The sequence below is a fragment of the Carettochelys insculpta genome, chromosome 6, assembly GCF_033958435.1.
Source record: "Carettochelys insculpta isolate YL-2023 chromosome 6, ASM3395843v1, whole genome shotgun sequence".
NCBI lineage: Eukaryota > Metazoa > Chordata > Testudines > Carettochelyidae > Carettochelys > Carettochelys insculpta.
This window is the reverse complement of record NC_134142.1, coordinates 34,013,449-34,028,076: the sequence shown is the minus strand read 5'-3', so window position 1 is coordinate 34,028,076 and position 14,628 is coordinate 34,013,449. Positions and strand designations below refer to the sequence as shown.

The window sequence follows — 14,628 nt, the reverse complement described above, 5'->3', positions numbered from 1 at the left end:
GCCATACTGGGTCAGACCAAAGGTCCATCCAGCCCAGTATCCTGTCTGCCAACAGCGGCCAGTGCCAGGTGCCCCAGAGGAGGTGAACCGAAGACAATGATCAAGCGATTTGTCTCCTGCCATCTGTCTCCAGCCTTTGACTAAAGGCTAGGGGCACCATACTTTACCCTTGGCTAATAGCCATTTATGGACCTAACCTGCAAAAATTTATCAAGCTCTTTTTTAAACTCTGTTAGAGTGCTGGCCTTCACACCCTCCTCTGGCAAGGAGTTCCACAGGTTGACTGTGCGCTGTGTGAAGAAAAATTTTCTTTTATTAGGTTTGAACCTACTACCCATCAATTTCATTTGGTGTCCTCTAGTTCTTATATTATGGGAACAAGTAAATAACTTTCCAATATTCACTTTCTCCATGCCATTCATGATTTTATATACCTCTATCATATCGCCCCTCAATCTCCTCTCTTCTAGACTGAAAAGTCCCAGTCTCTCTAGCCTCTCCTCATATGGGTCCCTTTCCAAACCCTTAATCATTTTACTTGCCCCTTTTCTGAACTTTTTCTAATGCCAGTATATCTTTTTTGAGGTGAGGAGACCACATCCGCACGCAGTACTCAAGATGTGGGTGTACCATAGTTTTATATAGGGGAAGTATGATATTCTTCGTCTTATCACTGTCCCTTTTTTAATAATTCCTAACATCCTATTTGCTTTACTGACTGCCGCTGCACACTGTGTGGATGTTTTCAGAGAACATTGGACAATGCTGGCTTTTATGCTACAAAACCAGAACTCCCACTTTGCTCAGAAGAGATGATTGCTTGAGTGCAGAACAGGGTTCTTAGTATTTGGGAGTGGAGTGTGACACAATATATTCTTGCTGTTATTATACTTTGGCATCCTGGAACCGTGTAAGGCCACTCAAGGCCAAATTTTCACAATTGCTGAGTTCCTACTGAAGTGAATACTAACAGCAAGTGATGAACACCTCTTAAAAATTAACTCTCATGTCCATAGCACTTAAAGAGCTCTGCTGTGAAATTTAATCCACTCTATCTGTACTGCTATATATCATAAAGAAAAACTGGTATAGTGTTATCTTGTGCCAAACTGTTTAACGTAGAGAATTGAAACTCTTGGAATCCACTGCTTAGTAAAGAGGAAATGTTATACTTATTATAAATGGAAAATGGTTTGACACAGTAGTCAATTTTAAATATAGATTTTGTCATCCTTGGGATGACTGGTTAGCACCCCAACCAAACTCTGCTCTCAGATGTGAGTATTCAGGGCTTGATCTGTCTCTTAATCAATATAAATATTAATTTTATCTCTTACTTTAATGAGGCAACAGCAGGCCCCAAATCCACTCCCTTATATTCTAAAGCCCAATCTGCACAATAACTTCACTGATTTAACTATATCTGTTTCTAAACCCATTCAGTTAGATTGCTATGTTTGTATTTAGGCGAGTTGGCACAATATAGTAAGATGCACTGAATTTGGTAGCATACAGAATAAAGCGCCTATCACACTTTGTTTTAAGTAGCAAAACAAAAAGCAGTCAAGTAGCACTTTAAAGACTAGCAAAATAGTTTATTAGGTGAGCTTTCGTGGGACAGACCCACTTCTTCAGATCATAGCCAGACCAGAACAGCTGTTCTTGTTCTGGTCTGGCTATGGTCTGAAGAAGGGGGTCTGTCCCACGAAAGCTCACCTAATAAACTATTTAGCTAGTCTTTAGAGTGCTACTTGACTGCTTTTTGTTTTGATAGTGTATAGACTAGCACGGCTTCCTCTCCGTTTTAAGCAGCACTGAGTTCAAAATTAGCATGTGTGTGCAGAAGCAGTGAGACCGGTCTGTCCCAACCTCATCTGATCCGGGATCTGGTTCACTATACTGTACTCACCCCACAGGGACAAAGCCAAGGTAGGGCCAGTTTAATATGGCAGTTGCCGGGGCTGCCTCTCAGGTCAACCCAGGGGGAGGATCCCTGTCACGACCCCCACTGTAGTGTGAGGCGGGGACGGAGAGACGGCCGGCCTGGGACGTGAGAGCGGTTTGCCTCTGCAGCGGCCTCAGCGAGCCTGTGCCCTGGGGTAGCAGTGACTGAAGCCTCCTCGCAAACTACTTCCAGCCCAGCACGGCGCAGGCAGGGGCGGCTCCGCGGGGGCGGAGCGAGCCGGGCTGCGCTGTTTCTCAGGCAGCTGCTTAGCCACCTCTGCTCCCGTTGGGCCCCAGCTCGAGCAGGGCGTTGCTTGGCAGAGAGAGATGCCGGCGGCTCGGTGGTAGCTGCAGGCGGGGGCCATTTAGACCTAGGCGGCGGTCCCGGTTCCCCGCCCCCCGACAGGACGGGACTGGGCATGGAGCCGCTGCTTCAGGCCTGGAGCTGTTTCAGGCGGCGGAAGTTCCAGCGCTGCGCGGATCTGTGCTCCCAGCTGCTGGAGGCATCCCCCGCACACCAGGTACCCCCGGGCCGGCCGCGGGATCCCTGGGTGACTGACTGGTCGGCACGGGGCGGAGGTGGAAGAGCCAGACTGGTGGGAGGCCTGGAGTGGAGGGTAAAGATGGGCGGGGAGTGTCAGCCCCCCCTCCCCATAAACACACCTTACACGGGGTGGGCGGAGGGAGGGTGCCCAGGCGGCCGGGTTTGTACCTACACCTGGTGCGTCCACCTTTCCCTTGGTCTCCTGCACTCTCCTGTCTCCAGACCAGCCTGGGACTATGTTACTGTAGGAAGTGTATGAGAATTCGTGCAACTTAGCCGTGCTTCCTCTAAGGGCAGTTTCCTCTGCTTTATCGCCTGCTGCTACCCTGGCCGTCCAGGTGTAACTATGCCAAATGGGTCATCCTCTCTGGGCCGCCGAGGTGCGAGCAATCCATTGCCTCGGCTAAAAACGTTTGCCAGATATTCTGGATGCAAGGCTGAATTCAGTCAACACAGAAGGTAAACAATACAAGATATTACCTGGCTGTCCTTGTCTTGCTAATGTCCTGGGATCAAAACAGCAATATCAACATGGAAAAGTAATGTTAGCGATGTCTCAGGTATTGTTTATTAGTCCATCTCAAGTATAACTTCCTCAGAACTGAGCAAGATCAAAAATCAAATTTGAATATATATTTGCCATCACCATTTGATACCAAGGCCTGGTCTATGCTAGGACACTAGGTCAAATTTCACTGTATTAGGTCAATCCTCTAAAGAATGAGTTCACACCACTGGGTGTGTGCCACCAACTTTAAGGGCTCATAAGGTCAGTTTTATTACTCCAATTTTTCATGAGAAGTAAAGCCAAATTTAACCTTGCATGGCTGACTTTAGGCTAATGCAGATGGAACAGTGTGAAATTTGATGCTCTTGGCTTCCTAGAGGTGTCCCACATTACCCCCAATGTGACCACTCTGGCCAGCACTTTCAGCTTTGCTGTTCTCCAGATGTACAGGAAAGGGCCTGGAAAAGTTTGGAATTCATTTCTTGTTTGGCCAGTATGGCGAGCAGTGTAGGCGGCACACCTCAGCAGCATATCTGGCCATAACCAGCTCAAGCATGAAGTGAGTAGAAGATCCAGAACCATATTGTCACCTGGGGTGATGAATCTGCTGGCAGAACTATGAATCAGCAAAAGAAATGCAGACATCCATGTCGTTATGTCAGTGGGCATGGTGGGAAGAGGATATACCAGGCATGCCAAGCAATGTCATGTGAAAATAAAGGAGTTCAAGCAGGTGTACCAGAAGACAAAGGAAGCAAATAGACATTCTGGGTCATTGCCTCAAACTTGCTGCTTCTATGAGCAGCTGCACGGGATTCTAAGTGGGGCGGGAGGGGACCCAAACATTGTCCCCAAACTGTCTGTGAATACTTCCATCCAGGCTCTGGCAACAGCAGGGAAGACATGGTTGATGAAGAAGTGGAGGAGGAGAATGGTGAGCAGGCAAATAGAGCAGCTGATCTTATTGACAACCAGAACATTTTTAACTTTGAGATAATCCTTTCCCAGGACATCTTGCTGATGGACCCTAAAGGCAGGAAAGGTGTCTCTGGTGAGTTCTCATTTTTAATCATGGTAGAATGAATTAAGGCAAATGGGTGTGATCTGTGGTGGCCGCTGTACCTACATATCCAGGGTCCCCTGGAACAACTTGTTAATGTGTCTGAAGACCGTGCTATAATCCTCCCTATACATCTCCATAAAGCTCTCAGATAGGTACTCCTTTAATGTATCTCGCAAGGTTTCTGGGGAAGCCTGCATTATTCTGACCTCCACAATAGGATGCCTTTCCATGCCAAGTAAGTGATCTGGCGTCATTGCAGCACAAAGCAGTGCAGCAAACCGATGAACCTTCTGTCCACATTCAATCAGCATCTTCTCCTTATCAGTGTGAGATTTGGAGAAGGCTGATATCGCATATAGCCGTGTTTCCCAAAGTGTGGTATATGAAAGGATTTCAAAGGGTATGCGTCAGAAAATAAATTACTAAAAATCAGGAGAATAAGTGCTGGGAGAGGGGGTATGCCAATAAAGAAGAGGTTCCGAAAGGGATGCAAATGTTTTAAGTTTGGGAAACACCAGCGTATAGTAACCTAGATGAAACTGGGAAAGTTTTATATGTAAATAAAGGGAAACATTCACTGTCCCAGCAACATGGGGTTGGGGGCAAGCACATGGCAACCACAAGAGCCTCAATTCTGATAGCATAAGCCCCACCACCTTGCCTGCCCCCTTCATCGCTTCCCTTCCCTGGGATCCTGTGGGAAGGGAAACTTGCAGTGACGCACTAAAGGGCCCACATCCCTGATAGCCATCATCCCCCACTTTTGCAACAGTAGAGGCTTCAAAAGCTGCAGGACCTGTTTTTTGCATTCATTGTCCTGTGCGCGATTTCAAAGCATGCCCCAATCTGTTCCTTGCTATGAGTGGCAGCAAACAGTCAAGGTGCTTCCTGAAGAGCTCTGTGTTGTGCCAGCTGCATAGAAGATGCCTAAAAGCAAAAATCTGTCATTGTACGTAACACATCTCTGTTGTTTTCCACAGATGTGCTTTCATGAAATTACCTTGAGTGTTTTAAAATGTCCCATCTACAATGAATATCTTGCTAATGCCTGTCGTTCACTTTTTTCTTCCAGTGGTTGAAACAACAAGCCCTGTTACCACTCCTCCCCACACTTTCACCAGTTAGACTAGTATAGGCAAAAGTGAACTTGGGAAGCCATGTTCCTTGAGCACATCCAATCTGCCTGCATGTACTGGGCACAGTTAAATGAGTGGACAAGAATGATGCTGCAGAAGAGCAGTATGGATCATGAGGAGAAGAAATTGCTCTGGGAATGCAAAGTCCAGACCCAGCAGGAGATGTTGAAACTCATGAAGCAGCAAACAGAGGTGCCTGGTAGAGGATCACAGAGCCTCCACTGCAGCCCATGTTGAACCACATGCCTTCCTCATCATGTTCCACAGCCTCTCACCCCAGGAATCCTGAATGTAGGGGTGTCAAGGGCAGCCTCCCACCCAACCCCTATGGATGTTTCCCAGCACAGAAGCACCTATGTTTCCCAGCACCTACAATGGTGAATGCAAAACATCTCTTACCCTTGCTTACACCCTGCCAAAGCTCCTGCATGAACTCCTTTAATGTCTGCTTCATTTTGTTCCGTAATTAAAAATACATAAGTTCTCAACAACAGTGTCTTTATTGCTTGTGTTGCACAAGTCAGGGTGCGAGCTTTAAAGTCCAGGACACATTATACAGGGGGCACCTCATTAATGGCCTGTCACTTTGCTATCTTTATTGCAATGGTGTCTGGCTGCTCATTAATGATTACTGGCCAGGTAATCTGCCTTGGCCTGCCACCTTGGCATGAAATTTTCCCCCTTACTCTCACATAAATTATGGAGCACACAGCAGGCTTCCACAGTGATGGGAATGTTGCTCCCACTGAGGTATGTTCGCGTCAGTAAGCTCCTAAACCTGGCCTTTAAATGGCCAAAAGCATATTCTACTAGCATTCTGCATTTGCTCACCCTGTAGATGAACTGCTTCTTACTGTAGTCCACGCCACCTGTGTATGGCTTCATGAATCTAGGGAGCAAGGGGTAAACTGGGTCTCCCAGGATCACTGTTGGTATCTTCACATCCTCAATGGTAATTGTGGTTGTCTGGGAAGAAGGTGCCATTCTGCAGCTCTCTGAACAGACCAGAGTTCCCAAAGTTACATGCATCATGCACCTTTTGCTACCATGCCACACTGATGTATTGAGATGGCCCTTGTGATCTATCATCCTCTGCAACACAACTGAGAAGTACCCCTTTTGGTTTATGTACTCTGTGGCAAGGTGGTCTGATGCCAAGATAGGGATGTGCATTCCATCTATTATCCCACCACAATTAGGGAACCCTATCACAGCAAAACCATCCAGTATGTCCTGCTCATTTTGCTGAATCACTTGCCTTTGTAGCAGAATGGTATTGATTACCTTGGCTACCTGGATCACAGCAGCCCCTGCTGTAGATTTACCCACTCCAAATTGATTGCCCGCTGTCTGGCATTGCAGGCTTCTACAGATCTATTGTCATTTGCTTCTGAACTTTCAGAGCAGCTTTTGTTCTGGTATTTCTGCACTTCAGGGCAGGGGAAAGCTATTAGCAAAGTTCCCCAAAAGTGGCCTTACACATGCAAAAGTTTTGTAGCCACAGCTCATCATCCCATACTTTCAGAACAGTGTGGTCCTATCAGTTTGGTTTGTGCAACAGCAACAGAATGGGTGTTCTGCTGTGCAAACAGCATCAAGTGTAGCCAACATCTGCCCATTGCTCTTCTACACTGTTTCACATATGTGTGTCTGTGCCCTTCTCAGACTTTCTTGCTTTGGTGGCTGCTGTTTAGGCTTTGTACATACTGCAGCATAATCTGTGAGGTGTGTACAATACTTGCCACAACAGTTTGAAGCTGGGTGGGGTCCATGCTAGCCTTGCTATGATGCCTGTATGGATACTCTATGGAAAAAAGGACACACAAACTCTGTTTGATGTTGCTTTTAAATGGGAAGGGTGATGCAGTGCAGCATGGGAGGCTGGCAAAACATACCCAAAACCACCATGGCATGGTTTGTCCCGTCAGACACTAGGAGCTTAATCCAGAGTGCAAGGGGGAGCAGGAACTGTGGGATAGGTACCCACAGTACATTTCTGGTAAAATCAAAGCTGCTCACCCCAAGTGGGAATATGTAACCTCAACTTCACAAAATTGAGTGCTAAAAAGTTGACATACCCTTAGCCTGCTTATTAAGACAACAGCGCTGAAAGAAAGAAAAATACTACTGACCGCCCTCAAATCCTTCTTTGCTTCTCGAGAAGGCAGTCAAGAAACCACAGATTTGCTCTTAAGTAGTGTTGAAGGGACAGGTATTGCTCTAGTGGCTTGAGATGGCATATGCACTTTGGCATGAGAAGACAGCTATGGTAGGTGGCACAAACAAGTGGGAAGATAATTTGCAGAAAGGAAGAGAGAGCTATACTTTCTTATTTTAAAGAAAGCTGTAGTGAAGAGGACATAGGTGCATCAGATGTTAGTTGTTCGTAGTATTTGAAGACCATCAACTGCATCATTAGTTTTAATTTCTTGGGTTTTTATTGTATGTTTTCCATGCAAATGTTAACTATAGACCCAATCTTGCAAACACTTAAGTTTATTCAGATCTTTACTCACATGAATAAATTTAACATATCCTGTCTGAAGGATCGAGGCCCAGCATTTGTACCAGCTGGTTTTAATGTCAGATCTTACACAAATGACAATTACTACAACTTTGTGTTTCCATGTGTATGTATGTGTTTCCGTGTGTGTGTGTGTGTGTGGAAACATTTACTTTTTACTTTTAAAGTGGATGAAGTTAAGCCTACCTCTTCCAAATTACACAAGGAAAAAAAGGTTGAAGCACCTTTTAAAATACACTATATGAAAAGTGCCAGTGCAAGAGTTGTACTTTGGTCTACAAGTAGCTACTGTTCCTTTAGTTGAAGGATTAGAGTGAATGGACTTCTGTCAAATGTGTGCATTTGACAATTCTGTTGCTGCTGTATAATAATGAGAAATCCTCATTTAAATGTTCAATTTAAACATGAATGACTTGCTTTTTAAATTATCAGAGGGGTAGCCGTGTTAGTCTGGATCTGTAGCAGCAACGAAGGGTCCTGTGGCACCTTATAGACTAACAGAAAAGTTTAGAGCATGAGCTTTCGTGAGTTAACTCACTTCTTCAGATGAAGAAGTTAGTTAACTCACGAAAGCTCATGCTCTAAACTTTTCTGTTAGTTTATAAGGTGCCACAGGACCCTTCGCTGTTGCTTTTTAAAGTGTATTGTATTTCTGCTTGACTCATGCTCTTAATCAGATTAATATTTTATATTTTAAACGTACTGTATTTAGTTAACTCTCTATGGAAAACACTGAACTTTTAGCACTTATTTCAATTATACATAGACTTCAAATAATCGCATAGTTAACGTAATATAGGGTTAACCTATTTCATCAAAAATGTTGTAGACTACACAGTATTTTCTGGTGTATTTATGTGTCAGAGGCATGAGGGCAAAACTACTCTTTCCTCAAACAAAACAAAAAAAAGCAGTCCAGTGGCACTTCAAAGACTAACAGAATATTTTACTAGGTGATGAGATTTCATGGGACAGACCCACTTCTTCAGATCATAGCCATATCAGAACAGACTCAATATTTAAGGCACAGAGAACCAAAAATAGTAATCAATGTTGACAAATCAGAAAAATATTATCAAGGTGAGCAAATCAGAGAGTAGAGGGGCAGAAAGGGGGTCAGTCAAGAATTAGATTAAGCCAGGTATGCAAAAGAGCCCCTATAATGACCTAAAAATTCCCATCCTGGTTCAAACCACATGTTACATTAATTTGATTTGCTCACTTTGAGTCTGTTTTGGTATGGCTACGATCTGAAGAAGTAGATCTGTCCCACGAAAGCTCATCACTTAATAAATTATTCTGTTAGTCTTTTAAGTGCTACTGGACTGCTTTTTTGTTTTGATAGTATATAGACTAGCATGGCTTTTTCTCTGTTACTTGTCCTCAAACAATGTTACCAAGCAGCCCAACTAGAAAGTGGAACTATTAACAACAGATGCTGTAGGAGTATTGATAAAATTTATTCATTGGTACAGACCGATGGTAAGGAATGAAGGTAGCAGGCAAGACATTTTTAGTGAAGCAAATTGCATCAGCTTCCCCAAATAAAAAGTCCTGGATGTGAAGCCATTTTCTGCTGCGTACATGAAGATTAGCCTTTAAAATGTTTGTTTAATTAATGCTGGTAGGCAGACTAATGTAGAATGATCTGTCTTCTCGGTTGTTTGCCAATTATTATGTCAACTATCGAGCATGACACAGATTCTTCAGCTTTTATTGTAATCCATACAGAATCTCAGGCTAGTATTAGCTTTTCTTGGCTACTTAGCTGATATCTATTTTACAGCTCTGGTTCTGATTTATAAAACTTTGTGTCTTTCTCCTCACTTTTATTGCATTTTATCTTCATATTGTTGAATAAGCCTTGGCATCTGTCACATGTTTGTAGTGTTACTGCAGTCATGATGGTCCTTAGATATCACATTTACTTCCACATATTTAGCAACCATCCCAGGCACCAAAACAAACCCCCTATTATCTAGAGCCAGGCATTAGATAATACCTTTTGAAAATACCTTCACTAAACAAAGACACCCTACCAGAGAAGTAGATCTCATCATGCAAAGAGCCACCAAAATACCCCAAAAAAGCCTATAGGAAGAAGAAGCCCACCGATCACACATCCCTAGTTGTCATCTGCCAGCCCACATTGCAACCCATATGGGGTATCAGACTATTACAACCCATATTTATTGGAAGCCCCTTCATGGAAAACATCTTTCCTGAGCCCGTCTTCTGGATTTGAAAAAATTCCTCCATCTTGCCAACATAATAATCAGAAGCAAGCTCACCACAGACAGGAAAAGGGGCTAATATGCCTCATCTGCATTTTCCTATTAATACAAAACGATCTGGACAAAGTAGAGGAAGGGTCTGAGATAAATAGGATGAAGTTTAATAAGGACAAATCTGAAGTACTGCACTTATGAAGAAACAGTTCCATGGATGCAAAATGGGAAGTGACTGTCTAGGAAGGAGTACTGCAGAGAAGGATCCAGGGGTCATATGAGTCAGTGTGATACTTGCAAAAAGGAAAAAATAAAAAGGCAAGCAAATATGATTCTGGGATGCATTAACAGATCTGTTATGAGCAAGACACAAAAAGTAATTCTCCTGTTCCACTCTGCACTGATTTAGCCTCAGCCGGAGTATTGTGTCCAGTGCTGGGCACCACATTTCAAGAAAGATGTGGGGAAATTGGAGAGGATCCAGAAAAAAGCAACAAAAATGATTAAAGATCTAGAAAACATGACCTATAAGGGAAAACTGAAACAACTGTGTTTGTTTCATTTGAAAAAGAGAAGACTGAGAGGGGACATGATAAAGGTTTTCTGGTACACTCATCCCTTGTTATACGAGCACAATCAGTTCTCAAATTTTTGCTTATAGGTGAAAACTTGTAAGAGGCACACTAAATTCCCATTAAAATACATGTAAAAGTCTCTGATTCATTCCTAGTGCTCCTAACTCAGGGAAGGAGTGGCAGCATGTGGTGCTGCTTTTGAAAGGTAAGTGAACCTTGGGTTGAGGGGAGGGTTAAAGGCTATGGGCAGTTTGGGGCCATGAGTGGGAGGGTGGGTTAAAACCTGGTGGTGGGCTGGATCCATGGGGCGGGTGGCGGCGGGGGATTAAGACTGCAGCGGGTTGAGTCCCCTGGGAGGGCGGAGGGATTCAGGCTGCTGCAGTTAGGGACTACGGGGTTGGCGGGGGGGCAGGGAGATTCAGGCTGCAGCAGTTTGGGTACATGGGGTGTGGGGGAAGGGTTCAGGCTGCTGCAGGTTGGGGCTGTGGGGCGGGGTTTCAGGCTGCTGCAGGTTGGGGTTGCAGGGAGGGTGGGAGGGGTTCAGGCCGCAGCGGGTTGGGGCCTCAGGGACAGTGAGGGGGGGAGGTTCAGGCTGCAGCAGCTGGGGCCGCAAGGAGAGCGGGGGTGTGGTCCAGGCTGCAACACATTGGGGCTGTGGAGTGGGGCGGGGAGGTGGGGCGCGGTTCAGGCTGCTGCTGGTTAAGTCTGCAAGGCCGGTGGTGGCTCAGCCTGCAGTGGTTTGGGTCTGCAGGGAGGACAGGGGGTTCAGGCTGAGTCAGGTTGGGGCCATGGAGCCAGCGGGGGGTTCAGGGTGCTGCGGGTTGGTCTGCAGGGCTGGCAGGGGGTTCAGGCTGCAGTGGGTTGGGTCCACGGGGAGACAGCTCTTGGCAGAGCTCAGCATAGTAGGAGCAGAGTGGCTGCAGGGAAGGTAACGGAGGCTGAAGGGAACAGGAAGGGGCAGGGGGTGGAACAGCCCAATCACCCTGCACCCCCTTTCAAACTCATGTGTCACCCACTTGGTGCACCTCTGCATTATGCAATGCCAACATCAGCCTTCCATCACCCAATTATCACAATGGAGGATGGCATCAAAATGCGTAGACAGAAGGGGGATGAATTAAAGTTGCCCATGCAATCTGAATTGCTGACTTTTCCAACTTGGAGTGCTTGATATTTTGTAATCTAAGTACATGGTGAAGCGCTCTAATCCAGCACTCTCTCATCTGGCAACATGTGTAATCTGGCATGACTTTAGTTAGCCAGATGACCATGTATCGTGATTGTGGCCAAGTTTCCCATGATCCCATGAAATTTATTTATAGCACCAGTCCTGGCTGTGTGTTCTGTGCTGCTGTTAGCTGTAACTTACCCTAAATGTCCTCTCAGAGTCAAGCATGTGGTGGAAGTATTAGTAATGCTGCTAGACAATACTGACCTCCCATGGTCTGGCAAATTCTCTCATTTGGCACCAGTCAGGCCCCAAGGGTGCCAGACTGGAGACGTTCTTTGAAATATTCTTTGAACAGTATGTAATTTCCAAGTATCAGTTCCTGCCAGTACTCCTAGGTCTCACTGGACATGGATAAATGTATGGCTAGAAATTAGTTTGGCTCACCTCTGTGTTAGTATTTGGTACAATGATTATTGTTTTCTAGATAACTCTTTAGTGTTTGGATTTTATGAAAGCTTGTGAATTGTTGCATTGATTAATCTCACTATTTCTACATCCCTCTGTGATGGGGTTTACTCATCTTGTGAATACCTCCTGTCAAGTGTGTCTGAAACTGCACACGCACTCGGCTCCGTGCACCCCAGTCAGCTGTTAACATAGTCAAGGGGTCTTCAGTTGCTCAGTTCTCCAGCCAAGTCATGCAGTCTCTAAACGCAAACAAATCCCTTTTTGGGGTGAAAGGTCCAACAGGGTCTGTTTCTGTGCCTATATTAAAATCTGTAGTGCTCTTCATGGGCTCAGTCCTCAGCCCCTTCTGGGCTTTTAGTCAATGTGTGCCCTGATATAGAGCAGTGTCCCCAGGGCTTTCTCCCTGGAGACTCTTAACTCCTGCTCTTCACTTGGGTCTCAAGACAATCCTGATCCCCTTCGCAGGGCTTAGGCCACTTCAGTAGTGACTGCTGGGGGGAATCTGGGCCCATCTACTACTACAGGTCCCAGTATGAGGACTATAAGTAGCAGTGGCTCCCTGTAATAGTTGCTGCTACTATTTCCTGAGTCACTTCCTACGTATCTCCTTCTGCTTCACCTTTACCTCAGGGCTGAAGTTTTCTGTTCGCGTGGGATCTCTCCCAGTTCTCTTTGCATGGACAGTTTCAGTCTTCCAGGTTCTCCTTCACCCTTCTGATCCCATCCAGCAATTGATTTGCTTATCCCCTGCATCTTCTTTTATCTGAGCCTGCTCTGTTCTCATTGGCTGCGTCTACACTAGCCCAAAACTTTGAAATGGCCATGCAAATGGCCATTTCGAAGTTTACTAATGAAGCGCTGAAATACATATTCAGCTCTTCATTAGAATGCCGGCAGCCGTGGCACTTTGAAATTGATGTGGCTTGCAGCTGCACGGCTCGTCTAGACGGGGCTCCTCTTCGAAAGGATCCTGGCAACTTTGAAATCCCCTTCTTCCTATCTGCTGTTAAGAATAAGGGGATTTCGAAGTTAGTGGGTTCCTTTCGAAAAGGAGCCTCGTCTGGGCGAGCCGCGTGGCTGCGAGCTGCATCAATTTCCAAGTGCCATGGCTGCTGGCATTCTAATGAGGAGCTGAATATGTATTTCCTCGCTTCATTAGTAAACTTCAAAATGGCCATTTGGATGGCCATTTCAAAGTTTTGAGCTAGTGTAGACACAGCCATTGGCTGCTTCCCTGCAACCTTTCTAGGGAGGTCTGGATAACCCTACTTTCCTGAAGTGGAATATAGCAGAACAGCCAGGCTAGGTACACCCTGTCACTCCACGTTATAAACAGGGATCCTAGAAATCTTTTTGCTATGGGAAAATGTGGAATTGGCATTTTTGTATAGAGAACCTTTTAGTTTTTTCATTTCGGGGCAGTGGCAGGGGGGATCATAAGTCCATTTATCTAAGATTTCATTATCTGGTCCTCTGTATTAACTGAACTGGGACTGACGGTCTGAGCCATTTCACGTAGGTTTGAAACTCTCCAGATTATCTGAATTTTTGATTATTTGATCTGGCCATGATCCCGACTAGATCAAATACGTGGTCTTCCACTGTATTGTGACTAGGGAAACTAAAGTTCCACACTTCATTTTAATAATGGATAAACACAGAATTTTATGTTTTCATCAAAGAATCTTTTGGAGCATAATCACAGAAACCTAGAATGCCTGCTTTTATAAGGTAATATTTAAGTCTTTGCTTTGTAACTATCAAAGTATTTTCTATGAAGCTGGAAAACTAAACAGACTGGAGAGAAGCATTACCAACTGTGAAATACTAGTTTACCAAAAGAAGTGACCCCGTTTCAGATTCTTCGTTGATGTTCCAGATCCATACAGGTTGTCTGTGATGCTAGAATGTCCTACAATTAATGAAAAAAGATACAAGTATTTTAGAGCGTAATTTTAAGAACATAAGAACATAAGAATGGCCATACTTGGTCAGACCAAAGGTCCATCCAGCCCAGTATCCCGTCTGCCGACAGTGGCCAATGCCAGGTGCCCCAAAGAAGGAGAACAGAAGACAATGATCAAGTGATTTATCTCCTGCCATCCATCTCCTGCCCTTGTACTGAAGGCTAGGGCACCATACTTTACCCCTGGCTAATAGCCATTTATGGACCTAACCTGCAAAAATTTATCAATCTCTTTTTTAAACCCTAATAGAGTCCTGGCCTTCACAGCCTCCTTGGGCAAGGAGTTCCACAGGTTGACTGTGCGCTGTGTGAAGAAAAATTTCCTTTTATTAGTTTTGAACCTACTACCCATCAATTTCATTTGGTGTCCCCTAGTTCTTGTATTATGGGAAAAGGTAAATAATTTTTCTATATTCACTTTCTCCACACCATTCATGATTTTATATACCTCTGTCATATCGCCCCTCAATCGCCTCTTTTCCAGACTGAAGAGTCCCAGTC

The 14,628-nt window shown here is 44.9% G+C and overlaps 1 protein-coding gene across 2 annotated transcripts in view; it reads left to right on the top strand.

Moving 5' to 3' along the window:
- The first annotated feature begins 2,255 nt into the window (after positions 1-2,255).
- TTC8 (tetratricopeptide repeat domain 8) overlaps positions 2,256-14,628 on the top strand; it is a 65,420-nt gene continuing 53,047 nt past the window's right edge. The window contains exon 1 of one of the 2 annotated variants that reach the window (XM_074998763.1): positions 2,256-2,465. In XM_074998763.1, the coding sequence (XP_074854864.1) occupies positions 2,364-2,465 (102 nt within the window). In that variant the 5' untranslated portion in view covers positions 2,256-2,363. Of the gene's footprint in view, positions 2,466-2,839; positions 2,948-14,628 lie in introns of those variants that run through there. The other variant, XM_074998764.1, reaches the window with a different exon arrangement.